The sequence below is a fragment of the Callithrix jacchus genome, chromosome 8 (assembly GCF_049354715.1).
Source record: "Callithrix jacchus isolate 240 chromosome 8, calJac240_pri, whole genome shotgun sequence".
NCBI lineage: Eukaryota > Metazoa > Chordata > Mammalia > Primates > Cebidae > Callithrix > Callithrix jacchus.
The window spans coordinates 140,156,937-140,182,095 of record NC_133509.1 but is presented as its reverse complement, the minus strand read 5'-3'; the positions used below and the strand labels follow the sequence as shown (position 1 = coordinate 140,182,095).

Here is a 25,159-nt window from a genome sequence, read left to right as displayed (position 1 = left end):
AGGCAAATTAATAACAGTTCACAAAGGACTACAAACCAGATTTCTCGGAGTGCGAAATACAGAACACTCAGGCCCGGCACAGCGGCCCAAGCTGTGACCCCAGCGGGAGGAGGAAAAGGGAGGATGGCTCGAGCCGCAGACTTTGAGGCTGCACTGAGCTCTGATCAGGACGCCGTACTCGAGCCTGACCAACAGAGTGAGAACCTGTCTCAGAAATGAAAATAAACTCAATCTTGATCCATCCTTAACTTCCAAAGAGTAAATAACAAAATGCCCCAAAGGAAATGTGGTAAAAAACAGAATCAAAATGATCAGCATGACAGGAATACATGCAAATACGTCATCACAAGAAACACACACTAAACTTGCCAGTTAAAAGCCAACCCAGGCCGGGCACAGTGGCTCATGCCTGTAATTGGAGGTGTGGGAGGCCAAGGTGGGAGGACCACCTGAGGTCAGGAGTTTGAGACCACCCTGGCCAACATGCTGAAACCCTGCCTCTACTAAAAATACAAAAATTAGCTGTGTGTGGTGGTGCGAGCCTGTAATCCCAGATACTCGGGAGGCTGAGGCAGGCGAATCACTTGAACTCAGGAGGCAGAGGTTGCAGTGAGCCGAAATTCTGCCACTGCAGTCCAGCCTGGGCCACAGAGCAAGACTTTGTCTCAAAAACAAAACCAAAAAAAAAGCCAACCCAGGCTTTCGGCAAAGCTGTGCACCAGAGCAAGTCTACGCCCTGGGGACCAGGAAGGCTGACAGTGCATGACCAGGAGACGCCATGGCAGAGGCTGCACACGGCACAGCTGGCACAGAGATGGAGTTGGGAATGCACTTAAGGCAAAGAGTGGGATTCGAGGCAAAGGTGAGGACAGAAATGACCAAGGGGCACTCGCCAGGAAGCTGGAACAAGGCCAGCCCTGGGTACCATGGCGACTGCCTGAGAAAAGACAGGAAACGCGTGGGTGGCGGGTGGGGCCCCAGGACTCTGACGCGAGTCCCACGGTGCTGGAGTCAGGGGCAGGGGTCATGCTGGTGTGACCCACTCCCTCCCAGGAGGTGAGCATTTAGCGTTTGGAAAGAAAACTCCCAGCACAGTAACCTTCCTCTGTGTGACCTCGTCTAAGGGAGGACATCACCACCGTGAGCCTCCTGGAACCTGCACGCCCTTCGTTCCCTCCCACGCATGGACCCTGGGCTTCTTGGAGACTGCAGCTCAACCCTTCCTGGTTCTCACTGAAACCCCCGGCAGGTGTCCAGAGCCCACCCTGCGCCCTCCCAGAGCATCGGGGACTCGGCCCTGGCGTGGACATGGAGACCCCAGGGTTGAGCTCCATCTCCTGCCCGTGCTTGGCCCCTGGCTGGCACCACCACACTATAGCTCGAGTCCCAGGTCCGGACACTCCCGCTGTACAGACTCGCCCTGCCAAAAGGAGCCTGGTAGTCTCCTTTCCATGAGACGCAGCGCCACGCGGCAGAGGTCACTGCTGCCTGGACTCCAGGAGCCGAGGCATCACAGCCCTGCAAGCCTCTTCCAAGCCACCCAGGAAAAGACTCCAGGTGTGCGCCTAGACAAGGAGGCCGTCTGGACTCCCTGAGCCATCGGGAGAAGCCTGCCACGAAGCCCAGAAGGTGCCCACCACTTGGCTGACACCAGAGCAGTCTCTCCAGAGGGCACCCAGGACCCCAGCCCCCCATTCTACTGCCCCACGAGCCCAAGGGTCTGGAACACCCTAGACCCTCCGAGAGCTCCCAGAGGCCCAGAGCTCCTGCTAGATGTTCAGCCAGTTTGGACTCAGGATGGTTCCAGTGGGCAGGAGCAGCGGGCAGGTGACAGCAGGCTGGCCCTGGTTCCAGGGGCTTCTCCTCTGGGAAAGGCAACAGTTGCTAGGGAGCAAATCTTGAAGTGCCAAGTCAGGCACACAAGGGCCGAGGGAAGCCGGGAGAAGATGGGAACAGAAACCACACAGGGTAGCCACACCCAGGGCTCCTGCAAACCACAAACGCCCCCGCAAAGGCCTCTGCTGCTCCAAGGCACACGCTCGCCCCAAGGCACATGCTCGCCCCAAGCCACCTCCTCTGCAGACAGAGAAGAGCCCCTGAGGATCCAGGGCCACGCTGGCCCCCAGGTGCAGGGCTGGGCTCAGGGCACCCTCCCTCTGATCTCACTCCCAGCACACTCCCCACTGCTCCCCGGAATTAACCCCACAGCAAGGTGGAGAAGACTCATTGAATGTTTAGAGTATCTGCTGCTACACATTTCCCGACTGTAGCTCCAGATTCCAGCCGACCCTCTCTAGTCAATAGTACACAAAAGAGGTGCTGCCGGGTCCACCGGGGCTGAGAGAGGAGGACGGGCGCCCTGGTGCTGCCGGGTCCACCGGGGCTGAGAGAGGAGGACGGGCGCCCTGGTGCTGCCGGGCCCACCGGGGCTGAGAGAGGAGGATGCCCTGGTGCTGCCGGGCCCACCGGCGCTGAGAGAGGAGGACGGAGGCCCTGGTGCTGCCGGGCCCACCGGGGCTGAGAGAGGAGGACGGAGGCCCTGGTGCTGCCGGGCCCACCGGCGCTGAGAGAGGAGGACGGAGGCCCTGGTGCTGCCGGGCCCACCGGCGCTGAGAGAGGAGGACGGAGGCCCTGGTGCTGCCAGGCCCACCGGCGCTGAGAGAGGAGGACGGAGGCCCTGGTGCTGCCGGGCCCACCGGCGCTGAGAGAGGAGGACGGAGGCCCTGGTGCTGCCGGGCCCACCGGCGCTGAGAGAGCGACAGCAAAGACACCAGGCAGGAGATTCAATGGAATCTTCTTTTCAATGAGTCTAATCAAATAAGGTTTTCTTTTCACTCTTAACACAAACCCCTGGCTGGAAATCCTAATGGCGCTGCTGCTGCTGCTGTGCTCTGGGTGTTCAGGTCAGCAGAAAGGTGCTAAGTGTGGGAGCCCAGCCCGCGCCCAACGAGTAGGGCTGCTGGGGGTGCCCGGCCATAGCACCCACCCCCAGGCAGTACCTCTTGCAGGTGTGTGGCACTCATAGAATATGCCAGCTTTGGGGACAGCAAGCCCAGATAACAACTGCTGCCAGCATCCCCGAGAGCAGCCTCAGGGCCCCCGTTCTCTGGGTCTCTGTTCTGTGGCTACTCACACTGCCGGATCCAGCGCCCGGAGCGTCCACGTCCAACCCACAGAGCAGTTACAGCCTGAGCTGTCTCCTCTCCCGAGAGCTGCTGGGCCCCAGGAAGGCTCAGGGGAGGCAGTGGGTGGTGTGCACCAGGTCCCACTATTGGGTCCCCATTCTAGGGACGGCATTCTCCAGGAGGCGAGCTGAGGACAACCCTGAACAGCTGCCTCTTCCCCAAAGGAAAGCGGGCTGCTCCGGGGGCGGGGTGGGGTGGGGCATAAGCCGTACCCTTCAGGAACTGCACCCCCTCTTCTCCGCGTGCCTCCACACCAGGGAAACACCCAACCACCTACCAAGAGTCACCCCTAATCAGTGCTGGAAATTTTCCCAGGGAATAAGCGGAACCCCTGCAGGGCCTGGTGCATTGAAGGCTGGCGAATCCTGGGGGAGGTGCTGTTCTGATAAACTCCGAAGCCAAACCTCGGGTGGCCTGGGCCGGTGAGCCAGGCTGGCTGTCCCTGTTCCCGCTCCCTGGCTGGGAGCCACACGAGCCACAGCGGCAATCTCTGGATATCACATTGCTAATTAAAGAAACCTCTGACACCTATGACAGCCCTCCAGAGCCAGGTGCAGCCCAGGAGCCTGGCTGCCACCCTCTGCCCCACCACATTCTCCCCGGGTGAGTGCGACGAGAAAGGGGCAGGGCATGAGACGCACCCACCCTGGCCCCAGCACAGGCTGTGCGCTAGTGGCAGACACCTGTCGGGATTCCCAGCCCTGCCCTGTGCCCAATTTGACAGGACCACAGCAGGAGAACAACTCTGCCTCATCACCACCTGCCAAGGGTCTGAGAGGCAAGAGGCTGGTGCAGGAGCTGCCCACGGGAGCTGAGGTCCCTACCCCTCAGGCCGACATTCCCCAATACTCAGGCAGTGAGCACAGGGGCAGTGGTGGCAGGCGCTGAGCTGGCCGGGCACATGCCTCTCAGGCTGCCACCACCACGGGTTCTCGGCCTTCCTGGACCCCCGCTAAGGCCTGCCCTCCCTTCCCCTCGAGTCTGAGGCTGGCTCTGTGCGACCAGGTCAGGCACGCTGGCCTCCCAGCTGGTGAGATGCCCCTTGGCCTTGTGGCCTTGCAGCTGTTCTTCACGCCCAAAGACCATGCCTCCCGCAGGAGACAGCCACGCTGGACCTGATAGGTGTTGTATTTATAAACACAGGCCGTGCTCAGCTCCATTTCCGGCTGAAGCCGTAGCCAGGCGAGCCGAGTGCGCTGATTTGGGGGTGGTGGCTTAACTTTCCGAGGCCCAATAACCTTCCCATCCAGCTAGGTGGGAAAACAGGAAGTCCAGGGCCAGGCTGGAAACTGCGGGAGCCGAAGGAACGGCCGGACTGACTGCAAGGAGCAGGCTGGCAGGGAGCAGGGCCGCCCAGGGCCACCACAGCAGCCCTACCACGAGGAACAGCAGAGTCCTGGCCGTAGGGGAATGTGGGCTCAAGGGAGCCAGGATGCTCAGGCCAGGAGAGCCCAGACCTCAGGGTGAGTCTCCACCACCAAAGCTCTCCATCTTCTCCCCCCGCCCAGGCCACATCCCAGGCTTGAGGTGGGTGGGGAAGGAGAGACCTAGGCCAGACAGAGGGGCCTCATGACCTGACACCCACCCTGGCACACAGGCAGCCCGAGAATGTGGAAGGCCCACCCTCCCATGCCCACCACGGAGCACCTACGAGAGGCACCAGCACGCGCTGCCCAAAGCCTGAGCAGCCATTCCTCTCCTCAGCACTCAGAGGCTCTGGGAAGGCCTGGCCAAGAGGGACTCCCTGCCAGCAGGGCATCAGCCTCCTGCCGCCCACCCTCCTGAGGTGCTCCCTGGGCGACTGGGAAGATGCGCTATGTCCTCAAATGGAGCAGGAGCAAGCCCAAGTGGGCTGCTGCGGGGCAGTCCTGCCCCACCCGAGTCCAGGACCAGGGAAGCAGGCACTGGTCTCAAGGCAGAACGGAGACACCTGCACACAAGCCCAGGGCGCAACGGTGATGAAAACCTATGCCCAGTTCTTTCGCATCTAAAAATAGGGAAGTCCTGGCTGGGGGCCAGACAATAAAGAAATATCATCAATGCCTCTTGCAAGGTCAACTACAGAATTACACTGGGAAACGAGGCTCAAATTAAACAAAAGACGCTGTGGCACCCCAGCTGTCAACTGGCCCCTGGTCACCTCTGTCCCGATGCAGACATGGGACTCACAGAGGGTTGCAGAGAACAAAGCCACGGGGGAGGGCCCAGCAGAGGGCCCAAGCTTGCAGGATGGCGGCTGAAGGCCAGGCCCTTCCCTCCCGTCAGCCACAGCTCGGTCCGGCCCCTGTGCTCACCAGAACAAGAGCGATATTTGAGAAAAGGGATGTGCACCTGCAGGCCTGCCTCGCTGTGGAGCCACGCCCTTCCCTGCCAGGGAGGGGACAGCACTGCTCTCCTCCACACGGACCATCTCTGCAAGATGAAAGGTGTCCTCGGGAAGGCGAAAGGGAGGCTGTACCACGTGGCCACTTCACTGCTCAGCTCAAGGCACACCCGGCTCCTAGAGCTGCCTGAGCTGGGCTGCCTGTGCGCAGCTGCTGCTGACAGGTACTTTTGGGATACGGGCTGGATGGGGCAGTCGAGACACAGAAACTGGAGACCCAACACTGGACCAAGCCAGCTGACTGCCTGGGCCTCAAGCCCATGGAGACCAGTGAAGCCCAAACTCCTCTGCCGAGCAAGGCCCAGGATGTTGGCCCGAGAGGTTGTGGGAGGGTGGCATGGGGACTGAGGGCCCCTCCAAGCCCCCTCCCGTGCTCAAGCCCACGCTACCTTGTCTCAGGACTCAGGGGTCATTAGAACCCATCTGTCTCCTTGCTGTACCCTGAAGAGAGCCATTGCCTTGAGGTAAACCCTCCCCCAACCCCATCCCACCCCCAAGCCACAGCCTGACCCCTCCCCCCACCCAACGACCGTGCCCTCGAGCTGAGCCACAGCATCTCTGCACTCAGCCAGGTGCCGCCTGTGTCTGGGGCAGGGGGTACCCACAGCTTGGCCAGGGAGTGCTGAGGAAAGGCTGATTGGGGCAGTGGCAAGAAACAGCCAGGCCCAGAGGGGGTTGTTTAGCCCAGGCCCATGGGCACTCCCTTCCCCAGTGTCTTCCCCTGCCCACTCCTGCCCCTTTTGGGTCTAGAATCCTCTGTGGAGTGGCACCTGCACCCCAGGGCACCCAGCATGGACCCTGACCCTGCACCCCAGGGCACCCAGCATGGCCCCTGACCCTGCAACCCAGGGCACCCAGCATGGCCCCTGACCCTGCAACCCAGGGCACCCAGCATGGCCCCTGACCCTGCAGAGGGCCTGGGGCCACAGCCACGAACACCCCAGGCCTAAGAGCAGCCCAGCAGCAGCCAGTGCTACCCAGAGCTCCTGGAGCACCTGCCCCCATCTGCCGGGTGAGACTAGGCACTGCCAGCCTCCACAGGCTGCAGCCCTCGAGGAGCTGCTGACGACCCCAGCACCATGACCAGCAGCCACGGTCTCACTCACTGCAGAGCGGGCCTGAGCTGAGCACACATCCGTACGCCCTGTAGAGCAGAAGGGGACGGCCTCTCTGCACCCGGCTATTTTTAGGGCTGCCTCTCAGAGCAGCTGCTGAGCCAACCAGGCCCCACCGGACTGCAGAGCCAGCGGCTCACAAGCATCGGGGCTGCCCTCAGTGGGCACCTGTCCTACAGAGACCCTCCACGTCGAGGTGGGAATAAGCACACCACACCTGCCCCCGGTCCTGGGGAAAGCACTGTACAACCCCTCTCCTGCCACCCCTTCCCACCTGCACCTGAGCACCCTGCCTCGGCGACGCCACTGCCTGCCACCACCGCACACCCGTCACAGGGTCCAATGAGACCACAGTGGCTGTGACTGACCGCAGACCTGGTCTCTGCAGCAACCCCACCCCTGCCACAGCACCATGGCTGCCCAGTCCGTCAAACCCTCCTGGGATGCATGCCGACAACGGTGGGCAGAGAGAGGGAGAGGGCTGGTTCTAGTGCCCAGATCCAAGGAAAGCACCCTTTAGCCCAAGGGCACTGCAGCCCCCTGCCCCCCATCTCCTGCACAAAAGCCAGTCCCCAGCATGAGACCCGCTACCAGGCGACCGCAGTGCTAACAGCAGAAGTCTCCAGGCCTGCGTCCTGAAAGCGGAGCATGCCTGTGCAGACAGGCCGGCGTGGACGCACTGTGTGGGCCACGGCGACAGGCCAGGTCCTCCCAATCCCCAAGGCTATGTGCATCCTCCAGGCTAAGGGCACCGCCCTGCTGACCCTTGGCCCCAGCCCAAGTGCTGCCCAGCCCACAGGCCACAAGCTGCCCAGGTCGGCCTCCTCAGCCCCTCCCTCAGAGCAGCCCGTCTTCCCCAGAGCACTGCAGACCACCTCGGAAAGTCCAGTCCCAAGCCCCAAACAACAGCTCCCGCCCACGTCCACCCGCACACGCCGAGGCAGAGTCTCCCCCTCCATTGTGGTCCGCCTCTCCAGCAGCACTGCTCTCCCCAGCACACACGCTCAAAATAGTCCAGCGACTTCCCCACCACTCAAAATGAAACCACACTCCTTGGCGTGGCATCTTGGTTCCATTACAGGAACGTCTGCCAAGGAGCTATACTGTGTGGGCTGTGGGCACTGAGCAAGGCAGATGGGGCACCGCCGTGAGTCTCGTACAGGCCGGTGGGGCCAACAGGCAACACGCATGCTGAGGAGACACGCCGGCACGTGGACAGAAGCTAGGGGAGGGGACAAGCTACTGCCCCAACCGGCCACCGCCCCCTAACACTACCCTGTGCATTTACAGATGCAGAGGGTCCAGCGGGAAGAGCAACACGTCCAGGTGTTGCTCCAGAGGCGAGAGAGAGAACAGCACAGAGGCACCAGCGGAAGAGAAAGTGGCTGAGGACATCCCAGGACTAATGACGACCATCAGTCCACAAGGTCGGCAAGCCCAGTAACCCTGACTCAGGCAATCACAAGAGGACCCAGACCAGCACCCACCATGAGACGACCACTGGCAACATGGTCACAGTGACATGGTCACAAAGCCAACCGGACGCCTCCCTCCAGCATGTCATGGCTGCTGACCTCTCACAGCAAAGTTGGAGTCAAAGCCAGGGACGCCCTGCCCGGACCCATGGGAGGGGCACACGCCACCCCGGCACCCTACAGCCCGCTCAGGGTGAGGTAAATAAAAACATCCTCAGACAGAAAGAGAAGCAGGAAAATGTTCCTGGGATGCAAGAAGGATGAGGAACGAAGGGAGTGCTGAGTTTCGGAGCCCATCAGATATTCACAGTGAAAAAGCAACAACATCTTGTGGGCTTCTTAAAACAACCAAAATACACCGTAAAGAAAGCATATAAATATGAAAGGGCTGGATTAGAATAAGGTGCTCTAAGATCCACTGTAGATCAGCAGGAAAGTAAAGACACAATACACCACGCACATTAAAACGTACAGGGCCGGCCGGGCGCGGTGGCTCATGCCTGTAATCCAGCACTTTGAAAGGCCCACCTGGGCAGATCATCTTAGCTCAGGAGTTCAAGACCACTCTAGCCAACATGGAGCAACCTCGTCTCTACTAAAAATGCAAAAAAAATTAGCCGAGTGTGGTGGCACTTGCCTGCAGTCCCAGCTACTCGGAGGCTGAGGCAGGAGAATCACCTGACCTGGGAGGTGGCAGCTGCAGTGAACCGAGATCGCAGCACTGCGCTCCGGCCTGTGGAGTGAAGGCAGTGGCGCGATCTCGACTCACTGAGACGGAGTCTCGCTCTCTTTTTTGAAATAAAAGTAATGATAAATTTCACTAATAATGGGGGGGGGAATGAAATACAAAAATCAACGCAAAATAAGGTGACACAAAAGAAAGACAAACAAAAATACATGACAATAAAAAGCACAAAATAAAACAGTAGACATGAATCCAAACATCAGCAATTTGGATAAACATAAGTGGAATTAACGTTCCAGTGAAAAGCAAACATGGTCAGAGTGAATGAAAATGAAATCTAGACACATTCTGTAAACCAAAGACACACCTAACATGTAAGGATATACATTTTTAAGGTTTTCAAAAAGGGTAGAAAAATAGGTAACAGGGAAAAATTATCCAAAAGAATGCTGACATCAAAAAGCATTACTAGATAGAAAGCATTACTAGATAGAAAAGCATTACTAGACAAAAAGCATTACTAGATAGAAAAGCAGTTACACAATGATAAAAACTTCAAAACACCTAGAATTATAATTCTAAACGTGTATGTACTAAATAACATCACCTCAAAAATATATGAAGTGGCAGCGCGCAGTGGTTCCTGCCTATAATCCCAGCACTTTGGAAGGCTGAGGCAGGCAGATCATGAGGTTAGGAGATTGAGACCATCCTGGCCATGGTGAGACCCCGTCTCTATTAAAAATACAAAAAATTAGCCTGGTACACGCCTGTAGTCCCAGCTACTCAGGAGGCTGAGGCAGGGGAATCACGTGAACCCGGGAGACGGACGATGCAGTGAGCCGAGATCGTGCCACTGCACTCCAGCCTGGCAACAGAGCAAGACTCTCCAAAAAAAAAAAAGGGACAGACTTGAGGACCACAAAAAAGCAAGCCTGATCTGAGGACAGATGTCAAATACTGCACCATCCACTGCCAAACACACATTCCCTCCAAGTACAAACAGAGCATGTATGAAAATTGACCTCATACTGAACCATAAAGCAAGTTCCAAAAAAAAAAATTGTTTTTTGAGATGGAGCCTCACTCTACCACCCAGGCTGGAGTGCAGTGGCACAATCTTGACTCATTGCAACCTCCGACTACCAAGTTCAAGTGATTCTCATGCCTCAGCCTCCCAAGTAGCTGGGATTACAGGTGCGCACCACCATGTCTGTCAAATTTTTGTATTTTTAGTCCATATGGGGTTTCACCATGTTTTCCAGGCTGGTCTTGAACGTCTGACCACCACACCTAGCCAGGTTCCAAAAAAATGTTAGAAACTTGGTGTCATATTGACCACCTTCTCTGACTACCACTAACTAAATTAGAAATAAGTAGGGAAAAAAACAGAAGAGAATTGGCAGTAGAAAATAATTCGGAAAACGCGTTTGGACAGTAAGAACCTTTAAAATATTGCATAAGGTTAAAGAAGGGATAATGAGGCCAGGCGCGGTGGCTCATGCCTGTAATCCCAGCACTGTGGGAGGCCGGGCGCGATGCTCATGCCTGTAATCCCAGCACTGTGGGAGGCCGGGCGTGGTGGCTCATGCCTGTAATCCCAGCACTGTGGGAGGCCGGGCGCGATGCTCATGCCTGTAATCCCAGCACTGTGGGAGGCCGGGCGAGGTGGCTCATGCCTGTAATCCCAGCACTGTGGGAGGCCGGGCGCGATGCTCATGCCTGTAATCCCAGCACTGTGGGAGGCCGGGTGCGATGCTCATGCCTGTAATCCCAGCACTTTGGGAGGCCGGGCGTGGTGGCTCATGCCTGTAATCCCAGCTACTCGGGAGGTTGAGGCAGGAGAATTGCCTGAACCCAGGAGGCGGAGGTTGTGGTGAGCCGAGATCGCGCCATTGCACTCCAGCCTGGATAACGAGAGCGAAACGCCGTCTCAAAAAAAATTTTTTTTAATTTTTTTAATGGCCAAGCAGGGTAATGCATGCCTATAATCCCTTAGAAGCCAAGGCAGGAGGATTGCTTGAGACCAGGAGTTTGAGACGAGCCTGGGCAACATAGAAAGACCTGGTCTCTAGAAGAATATAAATAGGCTGGGCGCAGTGTCTCACCCCTGCAATCCTAGCACTTTGCGAGGCCAAGCAGGTGGATTACCTGAGGTCAGGAGCTCGACACAAGCCTGGTCAACATGGTGAAACCCTGTCTCTATTAGAAAATACAAAAACTGGCCGGGCGCAGTTGCTCACGCCTATAATCTCAGCACTTTCGGAGGCCGAAGTGGGTGGGTCACTCGAGTCAGGAGTTCACCAACATGGAGAAACAATCAAAATACAGAAATCAGCCGGGTGTGGTGGTGGCACACGCCTGTAGTCCCAGCTACTAGAAAGGCTGAGGCAGGAGAACAGCTTGAACCTAGAAGGTGGAGGCTGCAATGACAAGACTCCAGCTCAAAACAAACAAACAATTAGCCAGGCTTGGTGGCCCATGCCTGTAATCCCAGCTACTCAGGAAGCCAAGGCAGGAGAATCACTTGGAGCCCAGAGGCAGAGGCTGCAGTGAGCCAAGACTGCGTCACTGCACTCCAGCCTGGGCAACAAAACGCCGTCTCAAAGAAACAAATCAATTAAATTTTTTAAAAAGAATATAAAAAATGACAAGTATTTGAACAACTTTATGCCAATAAACTTGAAAATACGGATGAAACAAATATTCAGAAAAATACGACTTTTATTTTATTTATTTTCCGAGACAGAACGCCACTCTGTTGCCGAGGCTGGAGTGCACTGGTGCAACCTCGGCTGACTGCAGCCTCCACCTCCTGGGTTCAAGGGATTCTCCTGTCTCAGCCTCCCAAGTAGCTAGCTGGGACTACAGGTGTGCGCCGCCACGCCCAGCTAATTTTTGTATTTTGAGTAGAGATGGGCTTTTACCACATCGGTCAGGCTGGTCTCTAACCCCGTAGGCGATCTAACCACTTCAGCCTCCCAAAGCGCTGGGATTACAGGCGTGAGCCACTGCAACCAGCTCAATTTTTCAAACTCACTTAAGAAGTAAGAAGTGTCCTACAAACAGTAAAGAAATGGAATCAGTAGCTTAATTTCCCACAAAAAAACTTCAATTCGAGGTTGGTTACGTATTTATTTGAAATGGAGTTCTACTCTCGCTGCCCAGGCTGGAGTGCAATGGCGCGATCTCAGCTCATTGAAACCTCCACCTCCTGGGTTCAAGCAATTCTCCTGCCTCAGCCTCCCAAGTAGCTTATATTACAGGCGACTGCCACCACACCCAGCTAATTTTTGCATTTTTAGTAGAGATAGGGTTTCACCATGTTGGCCAGGCTGGTCTCGAACTCCTGACCTCAGGTGATCCACCCACCTCAGCCTCCCAGAGTGCTGAGATCACAGGTGTGAACCATGCAGGCCCAGCCAGTCGGGTTATTTTATCAGTGAATTATCCCAAACATCAGGTAACAAATGATTCCCGTTTTACATAAGCTACACCACGATACAGCAAAAGAAGAAATATTCGTCTCATTTTGCAAGGAAATCTTAGCACCAAAATTTGACAATGACTACAGAAGAAAGGAAGCATACAGACCCCAGACAAAGACGCAAAAGTCCTCAACAAAATATTAATCATCTAAACCCAGCAATGTGGACGGAGCTGGAGTTCCAGCTCTTTGAGAGGCCAAAGTGGGAGTATCACTTGAGGCCAGGAGTTGGAGATCAGCCTGAACAACATAGTGAGGTCCTGTCTCTACAAAAAATTTAAAACTAGTGGGCCAGGGGCATGCATCTGTGGTCTCAGCTACTCGGGAGGCTGAGGCAGGAGGATTGCTTGAGCCATGATCAGGCCACTGTACTCCAGCCCAGGCAACAGAGCAAGATTCTGTTTCAAAACAATAAATAAATACCCACCAATTTTTTAAAAGGGTGATACAATATGACTAAACTGGACTTTTTTCAAGAATAGGTTAATGTCAGAAAATCAATTGATGGGCCGGGCGAGGTGGCTCATGCCTGTAACCCCAGCGCTGTGGGAGGCCGAGGCGGGGGCATGAGGAGGTCAGGAGTTCGAGACCGGCCTGAACAATATGGTGAAACCCCGTCTCCACTGAAAATACAAAACTTAGCCGATCGTGGTGGCGCGTCGCGTGCCTGTAGTCCCAGCTACTCAGGAGGCTGAGGCAAGAGAATCATTTTAACCTGGGAGGCAGAGGCTGCACGGGCTAAGATTGCGCCACTGCGCTCCAGCCTGGGGCACTGAGCAAGACTCCATCTCAAAAAATACATACATCAATTTATGGAATTTACCACACTAACAATGAAATGAGAAATGTTACATAATGCTCTTAATGAAACTTTTTTTTTTTTTTGAGATGAAGTTTCGCTCTTGTTACCCAGGCTGGAGTGCAATGGCGCGATCTGGGATCTGGGCTCACCGCAACCTCCGCCTCCTGGGTTCAGGCAATTCTCCTGCCTCAGCCTCCTGAGTAGCTGGGATTACAGGCACGCGCCACCATGACCAGCTAATTTTTTGTATTTTTAGTAGAGACGGGCTTTCACCATGTTGACCAGGATGGTCTCGATCTCTTGACCTCGTGATCCACCCGCCTCGGCCTCCCAAAGTGCTGGGATTACAGGCTTGAGCCACCGCGCCCGGCCAACAGTTTCTTTAAAGCCTTTGCAAGCCATGAATAGGATGGGGCGTTCTCACTGCATAAAGGGCATCCACAGAAAGTCTCCGAAATCATCACCCCTGAGTAAAACACTGGAGGCCTTCCTTAAGGCCAGAGCACAGCAAGGTATCCACACAATTATCCATATTCAACATTGCACTGTGGCAATCCACAGTCAGGCAAGAAAAAAGAATAAAAGTATGAAGACTGAAAAGAAACAACTTTGCCTTCTGCAAAAGATAAAACATACACTTAGAAAACGCAAAGTAATCTATAGATAAGTTACTAGGTTAAAAATAGTAAAATCACTGATTTCAAATATCAACTGAATTTCTACAATATTGGCAACAAACATAATAAAAAGCTGACTTTTACCAACGACTTCTAAAATACAAGCATCTAGGAATAAATCTAACAAAAGATATGCATGACAGAAGAACTTTGTAAAACTCTCAAAATACATTAAAGACCCAAGCAGAGAGACAGCTTGTTCATGAATTAGAAGACAGTACCATACAAATGTCAATTCTCCCCAACCTGCTCTACAGAGTCAGAGAACTTCCAATTATAAACCCAATGTGGCTCTGTGTGAAACTGAAAGGTAATTCTAGACCACGCATGGTGGTTTGTGCCTGTACTCCTAGCACTTTGGGAGACTGAGATGGGAGGACCTTTTGAAGCTAGGAGTTGGAGATCAGCCTGGGCAACATAGTGAGACCCTGCCTCTACAAAAAAAATTTTTTTAATTAGACAGGCATGGTGGGGCACACCTTTAGTCCCAGCTGCTCAGGAAGCTGATGCTGGAGGACCGCTTGAGCCCAGGATTTAGAGGTTACAAGGAGCTATGATTGAGCCACTGCACCCCAGTCTGGGACACAAAATGAGGCTCTGCCTCTAAAAGACAAAAAGATGGCCAGGCACAGTGGCTCACACCTGGAATCTCAACACTTCGGGAGGATCGTTTGAGCCCAGGAGTTCAAGACCAGTCTGGGCAACATAGGAAGACCTTGTCTCTACAAAAATAAATAAATAAATTAAATAAAAACAAATTAATAAACACCAACAGAAAAGACAATGAAGCAGGAAGAGCAAGGTACAAAGCTGCCCAGTCCCTGCCGAAGAGTGGGTGAGGGCGCTCAGGGACATGGGCACCAGAAGATGCTCTGGGAACCCGGCCGGCGGAGGCCACAGATGGGCACTGTCACATACTCCATGGCCCACCTAGGAGCACCATTTCTAACAGTGCTGAGCCGAAAGTGCCGCAGGGAAACAGCGCACAGGCCTCCCCAGCAACAGCCTGGCATGCCCCGGTAGCAGCTCCCGGGGACAGACTTCTCCAGCCGCCTCCCAGGAGAACTAAAACGAGACCAGCACCGCAGCCAGGCAGACAGTCAGTGTGCACACTCTGCCCGGCCGACACGGGGGTGCAGCGGAAGGACGGAAAGGCTGCTCGGAGAGCAGGGAAAAGCTCAGAATTGGACAGGGACGTTTTCAACAGTTAGCCAAGAAAGGATGACTATCCCTAAAGAAACTGCTGAAACTCATCAAGCAGAATAAAACAGAAAGAAAACTGGCAAAAGAACAGGAATTTCACTGACAAGGAAGTACAAATGGCCTAAATTAGTAATCAGAGAAATTCAAGTCACAACTACGATACCATTTCACACCCACCAGACGGGCAAAAATTAAAAAGTCAGATGCTGGCACAAATACGGAGCAGTGGGGACTCTCGTCCCTGTTGGTGGGGGCCGGAACAGGCACAACCACTCTGGAAAACTGCCAGCAGTAATGCTGAGCACGTGCACACTCCCACCCTAATCCTGCTAGCTGGCAGCACATGCTTAAGACAGGCCCTGGCCATCCAGAGTCACAGGCAGAAGACAGGCACAAGGATGTCCACAGCAGCACGTGGCTTGTAGTTAGCCAAATAACTGGAAACAAGCCACGGTCCCTTGACAGAATCAGAGCCGGGCTGCTATCATGCCAGGGAATAGTATGCAGCAGAGAACACACCGGAAGCCATCAGCACAGACGCAGCCCAGAAACTTAATGGCTGGGCAAAGTGAGGCGTACAAAAGAGCACAGGAGGAATGAAATCCTTTATGTAGAGTCCCCAAATAAGCAAAACTAAGTAGCAGACTGTCTGAGGGTGCATGAACAGGCGGAAAAAGCACAAAGAAAAGCTGAGGCAAGCCCACCACGTGGGGCTGTGTTCCAGGACTGGGAAGGGCAGGAGCTTATCACGAGGCTGAGGCTCTTCTACGAACAAACTGCATCTTCCCACCCTGACAGCTGCGCCAGCCGCCCCTCCGCCCATCAACTAACCCCACACCCACAGAACAAGCCCTGTCCTCCTACCTACCCTTCCCCCCTCACCCTGTCCAGGCCAGAGCCACAGACCCCTAGCACTTAGTGCTGCCCAGCCCAGGTGCCCCGATCCTACCCCACCCGCCCTACCCATGCCCTCCTCACAGACACCAGAGAGGGCTTTCTAGACTAGACCCATCGAGAATAGAGGACAGCTCCACAGTGGGGCTGATAAGGCCCCCACCTCCCTCGGGTTAAAGACTTTGCTGCTCATTTGGAGAGCCCCAGGAAGCAGCTGTGGAGACAGCAAGGGCAGGCTGTGTGCTGCAGTGCTGGGGAAGGGGAGGGCCCACAGCCAGTAGAAGGTCCTGGGGCTGTGGGTGAGGCAGTGACTCAGAGGGACAGAGACGAGACGGGCTGTGGGGCTGTGAGACCTGACACTAGGGCAATCGCCAAGGCCTGGGGAGATGATACTCCCCAGAAGAGGGGCAAGTAGGCATATCAGCAGTGCTCAGCCCTAGACTTTGGGCAAATGCTGACCCTTAGGTCTCACATGGACACAGGTGCAAGAGTCGTGTGGGGTGGGCATCCTTCCTGTCCACTCAGCAAAACCAGTGCCCTGAGGTCCCAGCCCTGCAGTCCAGGAGGGCAATTCTAACACCACGCTCGGAAATGCAGGTTGTGGGAGCCACGGCAGAGCACCAGAGGCACCTACAGCAGACTAGCGGGCGGTGGAACGACTCAATGCCACCTTCTCCCCCCCCCCAAGGCACAATGGCCACTTCCAGTGCCTGGGAGGTCCGCTCACCCTCCCATCTCCCCAGGGAGAGCGCGTGCACACTCCCACCCTAATCCTGCTAGCTAGAATCCCCACCTGCCTCCTCTTTCACCCTGCTGTCTACTCTAGAACCAGAACTTTTCCGGAGAGTGTGACTCTCTCCTCAGCCTGGGAGCTTCCTGAGCAGGAACTACCAAGTCACGAAGAAATCACACAAGTTTCCAACTGAGCGGGAGAAACAGGGAGCCTACAAGTTCAAAGGAGGCTGGGCTATGGCCGGAGGATAAACCCTGTCCGGTGGTTACCGCTGGGCGACAGGGCGCCCAACAAGTGCAGAGCAGCCAGCCTTCATGCAGGGGCAAGATCAACGGGGGCGCGCAAACGGCAGTACTGACTTGGCGACGTCTCCACATGAGAGACAGCGCCAACCAGGTACCGGCGAGGACGACCCCGCCCCGCAGGACCGGGCATCTCCACCGCGCGCTGCACGGACCATACAACCGAGACCTGCGCGCCCCGTGCGCCGGGGCTGGCTTCCAGGCTGGGGTCTGACAGTGTGGCCGGACGCGAAAGGAAGCGTGTGGTACCCGGGAGAGGAAGCGCCCTCGTGGCCCCGGCCCGCGCTGCACTGAGGCAGGTGTGCAGGTGTGGCTGCGGCGAGCCAGGTGAGCGCCGCCCGGGAGCCCCGAGGTCCCGCCGGGCCTGAGCACCGCAGGGTCCTCGGAAGCTGAGCGCGGCCCCCGGCTCGGGCGCTTGGGACCTGGGGGGCCCGGGCCGCGCTCGCTGGCGCTGCGGGGGGCGGCGGCTGCGCGCGTCCGGCCAGCGGGCTGGCGGGGCCGCGGGGGGCGGCGGGGGCTCCGCTGGGCGGCCCGGGCCGGGGGGGCGCGCGGAGGCCGCGGCCCGGACACCCCCGGCAGGTGCCGGGCGGAACAAAGCGCGGCAGGCGGCGCGTACCTGGGCACGCAGCTGGGGCTGGAGCCGTCCACCTCCCAGGTGGCGAACAGGTTCATGGGCACCGGCGTGTTGAGCGCGCCGGGCGCGCCGGGGAGGCCGAGGCGGCCTCGCTCGGCCATGGCGCCGGCCCCGCCGCTCCCTCGGCGGCCTGGGGCTGCGGCCGGGCCGCGGATGCGCGGCGGGCGGGCGGGGCGCGCGGAGGGCGGCGGCGCGGTCACATGGCTGCCGGGCGGCGGAGGGGACGGGCCGGGCCCGGGCGTCGGACAGGCCCGCGGGCGGCGACGAGCTGCGGCCGCTCCGCCCCGCCCCGCCCGGCGCCCCGCCCGCGCCCCGCGCGCCCCCGGCCGCCCCGCGCGCGCCCGGCGCCCTCCGACCCCCGCGGAGGCGGCGGATTGGCTGGGGTAGGCGCGAGCTCGCCGCCTCGGGCCCAATCGCCGCCGGCGCAGCGCTCGCCGGAAGTGAGGTGCGCGCGCGCTTCCTCCTGCGGCGCCCGGCGGGGCGTCCCCGCCCGCCGGCACGCGGGAGCGCGCACTCGCGCGCCTGCGCACAGGCCCCGCCCGGTGCGCCCCGCCCCGCCCCCCGGGAGCAGCGGGCAGGCGCCGGGAGAGACGCGGGAGTGCGCCGGGTCCGGGCCAGCCTCGGGCGCCGCCCCCTAAGGAACGCTCATCGTCTCCCTGGCGCTGCCCGCCTCCCCACGTGCGGAATCCCCGGCCTCGACGCTTTCCCGCCTGCACCGCGCCACGCCCCGAGTCTCCCGGCCCCGCTGCACCCGCGCCCCGGTCCCCTGCCGACCCCCGCTGGGTGGGCGCCGCTGTGCTGTCCCCGCCGGTCCCCGAGAGGATGCAGGGAGGTGGCCGGGCCTGGCTGGCGGCCGCGGGGGCATCAGGCTCCCGAGCTCAGCCCCCAGGGCTCCCAGATGCCCCCGGCGCCCTCTTCGCGTCCCAGCCTCCGTGGTCAGCGTCGCTGTTGGGAGTTTTACTCAGGACAATGGAGAACAAGAGTCAGGGGCCAAGGCCGGCTCCCGGCCCTGGGGTTCGCGGTGAACTTGGTGACCCGAGCAGAGGAGGCAATGGCTGGAGCCGCCGGGGCCGAGGGAGGGTGCCTCCCCCATCTGTTTGGCAGTGGCTCTGGCCAGAGGCAACAGATGCTGCGCCAGGATTTAGGAAACGCTCTTCTGGCACCTCTCTGTTTCCTTGTTTCACAGTTTACACAGTTGCTTTCTCTCCGCCTCGTGTCTTGTCTACAACTAGTTTTACTGAAACAGATCACGCCTGAGCAAATTGACTTGGAGCCGGTCTCTTCTCTGGCCCACAGGACTTGCCACCCCAGTGCCCCGTCAGCTCCTTCTGCAGCGGCCCTCATGCCAATGCTTCCTCCCTTGAGAGAGCTCAGCCTCCAGCTGTAACTCCTGTATCTAGAGCTACAAACAGCTGCGACTGTTTAAAGCCAGGGTCCCACTTCGGAGAGAACAAGGGAATCTGTGTTTCCCACATGCTCCCGCCTCCTCTAGGGTGGTATGCTGAGAGCCATGAGGGTCTGTCTGACCTTGGCCAGCTGACTGGGGTATTGTCTTACATGGCTGCTCTGTGGGCTGAGGGCCTGTGGATCTCACACCTTTGAGACAGGGTAGGGGTAGAAGTGACCGTGTCCAGAGAGGGGTTAGCGTACCCCAGGAGGACAGGCTGTCTGTGATGGCAGGGCAGGAGACAGGTACCCACTGACCCCAGAACTGGGTGTACACAGCTGCTGGACCTGGGGCTATGCAGTTGTAGTCAGACGGATGGGCCGCCTGACACATCGTGCCTGTGTGCCAGCAGCTAACTCAGGCGGAGAGTACAATGGGGGGTCAAGTGAGGAGACGTGGGGTGACGAAGCCATGCACAGTGGAGCTTGGCACCAGCTGCCACCATTGAGCTTCGCCCCTCCGCTGTGCCAGGCACCGTTGTGAGCCCTTAACAGACATGACAGCTCGGTCCCATCCCAAGTGACGGAAGAGGAGAGGGTGGCCTGTGAGGTTTTGCAGCTGCCAGGGGTCAGGATGTGACCCACACATTCTGTACCAGAGTGGCACCAAGTACCCGTACGGTGGGTCTGCATAAATGCTTCTGCCAGGCAGGAAGGCGGGGGCACGAAACACACCATGCATCCCACGTATGACTCCGTTTACCTTTGTTGTTCTTAAGGTGATGAGACTGTGGTCTTCTGTATTTTCCAAGTGGACAGATGTCCCTTGGGTGATCAGAGTCTCTTTTAGCCAGAACCTGTTATTTGCACCGCCTTCCTCTATTGGGAGACGATGCTGTGCTCGTGCTTCTCTGTGGGCTGTGGGTCACAGGAGGAGATCCCTGAAGGCTGGGAAGCACCCCTCTCCCTGACTCCATGGCATGGCATGGTGTGAGCACACCCCCGTGTTTGGAGCACAGATGCTTTTTCTGGTAACTTTTTCTTTAAAGCAGGAGCTTGGTTTCATAGAAACCTCTCTGGGTGACTGGGGCGGCTGGGCACAGTTGGGAAGGAGGTCCCAGAAGAGGGTCCTTCAGCGCCCTGGGGTGGCAGGAGAACACCTAAAAGCCACTCCCAAGGTCCTACCACGTGCTGCCCAGGGGCCCTTGGAGGTTGTCTGAGTTATTATTATTTAATAAGTTAAAGCCTCGACGTTCCTAACGCTTGGATAGGACTCCAGTGGCATTAAAAAGAGGAAGCCCCAACCCCCGGCCACAGGCCAGGATGGGCCGAGGTCTTTCCTCCGTCCACCGGCTTCGCTAGGACCCTCCACCTGGGGTGAAGGTTCAGGGGTTTCCAGTTGGGCGCCAGGACCCCAGGCTCCTTGGAAAGGCATTCATCTCCTCAGCCTGGGCTACGATGACACAGACACCCAGCAGGCCCTGCCGAAGTCAAGGAGTGGGTGAGGGCCCAATCAGGTGAGTGGCAAGGGCCTTCTCCAGGGCCAGCACTGGGCCGTTGGTGGCTCCAGCCCACAGTGCCCTGCTCTTCTCGACAGGAGCCAGGCTGAGGAAGCAGCCTTGGGCGTCCAGGCCCCTGCGCAGCCCATGCTGTGGCAGAGGGACAAAGCTGCCGAACCCCTAGACAGGCCCTGCCGAATCCACTCCAGTGGCTGGAGCATGTGGCCATCCCTGAGGCTGAGGAGGAAACGTCACACAGAAGGTCCGGCAGCACCTTCCTCCCGCAGGCACTTTCTGGGGAGCCGTGTGGGGATGGTGGGGAGCTCTCAGACGGCTGAGATCACTGCTGAGAGTGAGACCTGGAATCAGCCCCAGGGTTGCAGAGTAGAACCGGGTTAGGTGAGCCATGAGAGAACCCGAGGATCTCCTACAGCTGGCAGAAACAGTGAATTAAAAGTAGCTGAGGCTGGGCACGGTGGCTCACACCTGTAATCCCAGTGCTTTGGGAGACCGAGGTGGGCAGATCACAAGGTCAGGGGATCGAGACCAGCTTGGCTAACATGGTGAAACCCCGTCTCTATTAAAAATACAAAAAAATTAGCCAGGCATGGTGGCGTGTGCCTGTAATCCCAGCTACCCAGGAGGCTGAGGCAGGAGAATTGCTTGAACCCAGGAGGCGGAGGTTGCGGTGATCCGAGATTGCACCACTGTACTCCAGCCTCAGTGACAGAGCAAGACTCCATCTCCAAGAAAAAAAAAAGTAGCTGAAAACAGGCCAGGCGCAGGGGCTCCCGGCACTTTGGGAGGCCAAGGCTTACAGATCCCTTGAGCTCAGGAGTTCAAGACCAGCCTGGGCAACATCGCAAAGCCCCATCTCTAACAAAAATACAAAAACATAGCTGGACATGGTGATACGTGTCTGTGATTCCAGCAACTTGGGAGGCAGAGGTGGAAGAATCACTTGAATCCAGTAGGTGGTGGTTGCAGTGAACCAGGATCACACCACTGCACTCCAGCCTGAGCAATAGAGCCAGACTCCATCTCAAAAAAAAAAAAAAAAAAAAGGAAAAAAGGCTGGGCATGGTGGCCCACAGCTGTAATCCTAGCACTTTGGGAGGCCGAGGCAGCAGATCACCTGAGGTCAGGAGTTCGAGACCAGCCAGGTCAAGAAACATGGTGAAACCCTGTCTCTACTAAAAATACAAAAAATTAGCCCAACCTGGTGGTGTGCACCTATAATCCCAGCTACTCTTTTTTTTTTTTTTTTCTTCGACAGAGTCTCGAAGTGTTGCCCAGGCTGTAGTGCAGTGGTGCTATCTCAGCTCACTACAATCTCTGCCTTCTGGGTTCAAGCAATTCTCTTGCCTCGGCCTCCCGAGTAGTTGGGACCACAGACGCGTGCCACCACGTCCAGCTAATTTTCTTGTATTTTTAGTAGAGACGGGTTTTCACCATGTTGGCCAGGATGGTCTCGATATCCTGACCTCGTGATCCGCCTGCCTCGGCCTCCCAAAGTGCTGGGATTACAGATGTGAGCCACTGTGCCCAGCCAATCCCAGCTACCCTTGAGACTGAGGCAGGAGAATTGCTTGAACCCAGGAGGCAGAGGTTGCATCAAGCCAAGATTGCGCCACTGCACTCCAGCCTGGGCGACGATAACAAACCTCTGTCTTAGAAAAATTTGTGTGAAAATGCACGTCCATGTAAAGTATGTATTTACATGTTCATGATTACAAATGTAAAACATCTATTTACATGTTCATGATTACACATGTAAAACATCTATTTTCAGGTATAGAAAAATACTGGCAGGATACATATTAATCCAAAGTGTTAAGGAAGTATCTGTGTGGCAAGGACCCCTTGGTTTGGGTTCTCCTTTTCACTCACCTTTATCTCCTATTTTCTCCAGGACGAACACGTATTAATTCTGTAGGGAAATCCGAGCGCAGCAGAGCAAGCTGCCGCTGGCTGAAGAGGTGGGCGCCATCTGGCTGGGGCTGCACCCTGTCCCAAAAAAACCAAATGTACAAAGGGAGCCCTCACCCCACGCAACAGACTGAGGACGATCTTTGTAAGAATATTGACTGTTTCACTAGGGCAACATTCTTAACGTCAAAGGGAACCATACAGGTCCGTAAGACCATTTAAAAGACCCGGTGGAAAATGGTTAGAGAAGCTACAGAAGATTCACTAAAGGATAAGTGAGACAGTTGTCACTACCATGAGGAATTGTAAGTCATAAACAGATGCACCAGGCCAGGTGTGGTGGCTCCTGCCTGTAATCCCAGCACTTTGGGAGGCCAAGGCAGGTGGACCACAGGGTCAGGAGATCAAGACCATCCTAGCTAACATGGTGAAAACCCGTCTTTACTAAAAATACAAAAATTACCTGGGTGTGGTGGCGCGGGCCTATAATCCTAACTACTCAGGAGGCTGAGGAAGGAGAATCACTTGAACCCGGGAGGCAGAGGTTGCAATGAGCTAAGATTGTGCCACTGCGCTCCAGCCTGGGCAACAAGGCCAGACTCTGTTTAAAAAAAACAAAACAAAATAAAATGCACATAACACCTTCTTCTTAATGCAGGCTAATCTAGACCTAACACAGACCTGGGGTGGTGATGGCATCCTCAGTGTCCTCCATGCTGCTCCCGTCCTGGGTTGGAACCAGGCACCACAGCTCCCTCACCCGGCACCTGGGGCAGACCTGGAGCAGCCCTGGAGAGCAGCATGGTAGCAGTGTTGGGAGATATGCCGGGGCTCATGGGTGTCCCATGGCATCCTGCAGGTGACGCTGGAAATGTCAACAGGGACACAGGTACAGGTGTGTGAGATATTTCAGACATCAACACTTACAGAAAGGAATGTCCAGTCCTGGGAAATGACAAAACGCACCCTGGCACATCCACCCCATGGGACGTGATATCACCAGCAAAATAGAACGCTGCCTCGGTTTTAGCAGCATGGGGAAATTCTCAGGATATGCCATTGTGTGACAAATCAGGATGTGAAGTTAAGCACACAGCATGACCTGGATTCAGGTGTGAAACCCTTCCCTCTTGACTGTGATTATCCTGAGCCCCAAGAATAAGAGGGACCTTGGTACATACATGTTAATGCTTCTGTGTTTCCCACAATAGAAATATTGTCCCAGTAAACCAGGACATAACTTAAATATTGGAAACGAAAGGAAATCACCCTGGCCCTAATACAGAAATCAGCCAAGGACATTCACAGACATCAAAATAATTACTGCAACACGTGTCAGCCGATGTTCAACCGCAGTGCTGTTCTAGCAGGATGGATTTCTGGGTTTGTTAGGTTTTGATTTCTTTCCTTTTCTTGATAGGGTTTTACTCTGTTAACTAGGCTGGAGTCTAGTGGTGCCATCATGGCTTACTACAGCCTGGATCTCCTGGACCCAAACCATCCTCCTGCCTCAGCCTCTCAAACTGCTGGGATTACAAGTGTGAGCCACTGTGCTGGGCCCCTAAGGGTTTTTAAAAATATACTTATTTATTTATTCATTTATTTATTTAATTAGAGACAGAGTCTCAGCTGGGCGCAGTGGCTCACGCCTGTAATCCCAGCACTTTGGGAGACCGAGGCAGGCAGATCACAAGGTCAGGAGTTCAAGACCAGCCTGACTAACATAGTGAAACCCCCATCTCTACTAAAAATACAAAAATTAGCTGGGCATGGTGGTGTGTGTCTGTAATCCCAGCTACTCAGGAGGCTGAGTCAGGAGAATCGCTTGAACCTGCGAGGTGGAGGTTGCAGTGAGCCGAGATCACACCACTGCACTCCAGCTTGGGCAACAAAGTGAGACTCCCTCTCAAAAAAAAAAAAAAAGCCAGGTGTGCTGGCTCACGCCTGTAATCTCAGCACTTTGGGAGGATGAGGTGGGTGGATCATCTGAGGTCAGGAGTTCGAGACCAGCCTGCCCAGCATGGTCAGCCTGACCCATCTCTACTAAAAATATAAAATTAGCCGGTCATGGTGGCACATGACTGTAATCCCAGCTACCCAGGGACTGAGGCAGGAGAATCACTTGAACCCGGGAGGTGAAGGTTGCAGTGAGCCGAGATCGTGCCATTGCACTCCATCCTGGACAGCAAGAGCAAAAACTGTCTCAAAAAAAAAAAAAAAAAAAAGAGAGAGAGAGAGAGAAACAGAGTCCATCTCTGTTGCCCAGGCTGGAATGCAATGGTGCCATCTCAGCTCACTGCGATTTCCGTCTTCTGGGCTCAAGTGATCTTTCCTCCTCAGCCTCCCCAGTAGCTGAGACCATGGGCATTCACCACCATGCCTGGCTAATTTGTGTATTTTTGTTGCAGATGGTGTTTTGCCATGTTTCCCAGGCTGGTCTTGAACCTCTGGGCTCAAACAATCCTCTCACTTCGGCCTCCCAAAGTGCTGGGATGACAGGTGTGAGCCATTGTGACTGGCCTAATTTTTTTTTTTTAAAGACAGTCTCACTCTGTGGCCCAGGCTGGAGTGCAGTGGTGTGATCATAAGTCACTGCAGCCTCGACCGCCTGGGCTCAAGGGATCCTCCTGCCTCAGCTCCCAAGTAGCTGAGCCACAGTCACCCACTACCATGCACAGCTAACTTTTAAATTTTTTGTACAGACAAAAAACAGGGAGCTCACTCTGTTGCCCAGACTGGTCTGGAACTCCTGTGCTCAAGCTGTCCTCCT

General features: G+C 56.0%; 1 protein-coding gene across 14 annotated transcripts in view; it reads right to left on the bottom strand.

Moving 5' to 3' along the window:
* Positions 1-17,889, bottom strand: part of PACS2 (phosphofurin acidic cluster sorting protein 2) — a 90,650-nt gene extending 72,761 nt beyond the window's left edge. For all 14 annotated transcript variants that reach the window (XM_035261715.3, XM_035261720.3, XM_035261717.3 and 11 more), the window contains exon 1: positions 17,558-17,889. In XM_035261715.3, the coding sequence (XP_035117606.1) occupies positions 17,558-17,676 (119 nt within the window). In that variant the 5' untranslated portion in view covers positions 17,677-17,889. The remainder of the gene's footprint in view (positions 1-17,557) is intronic.
* Between the last annotated feature and the right edge of the window lie 7,270 nt (positions 17,890-25,159).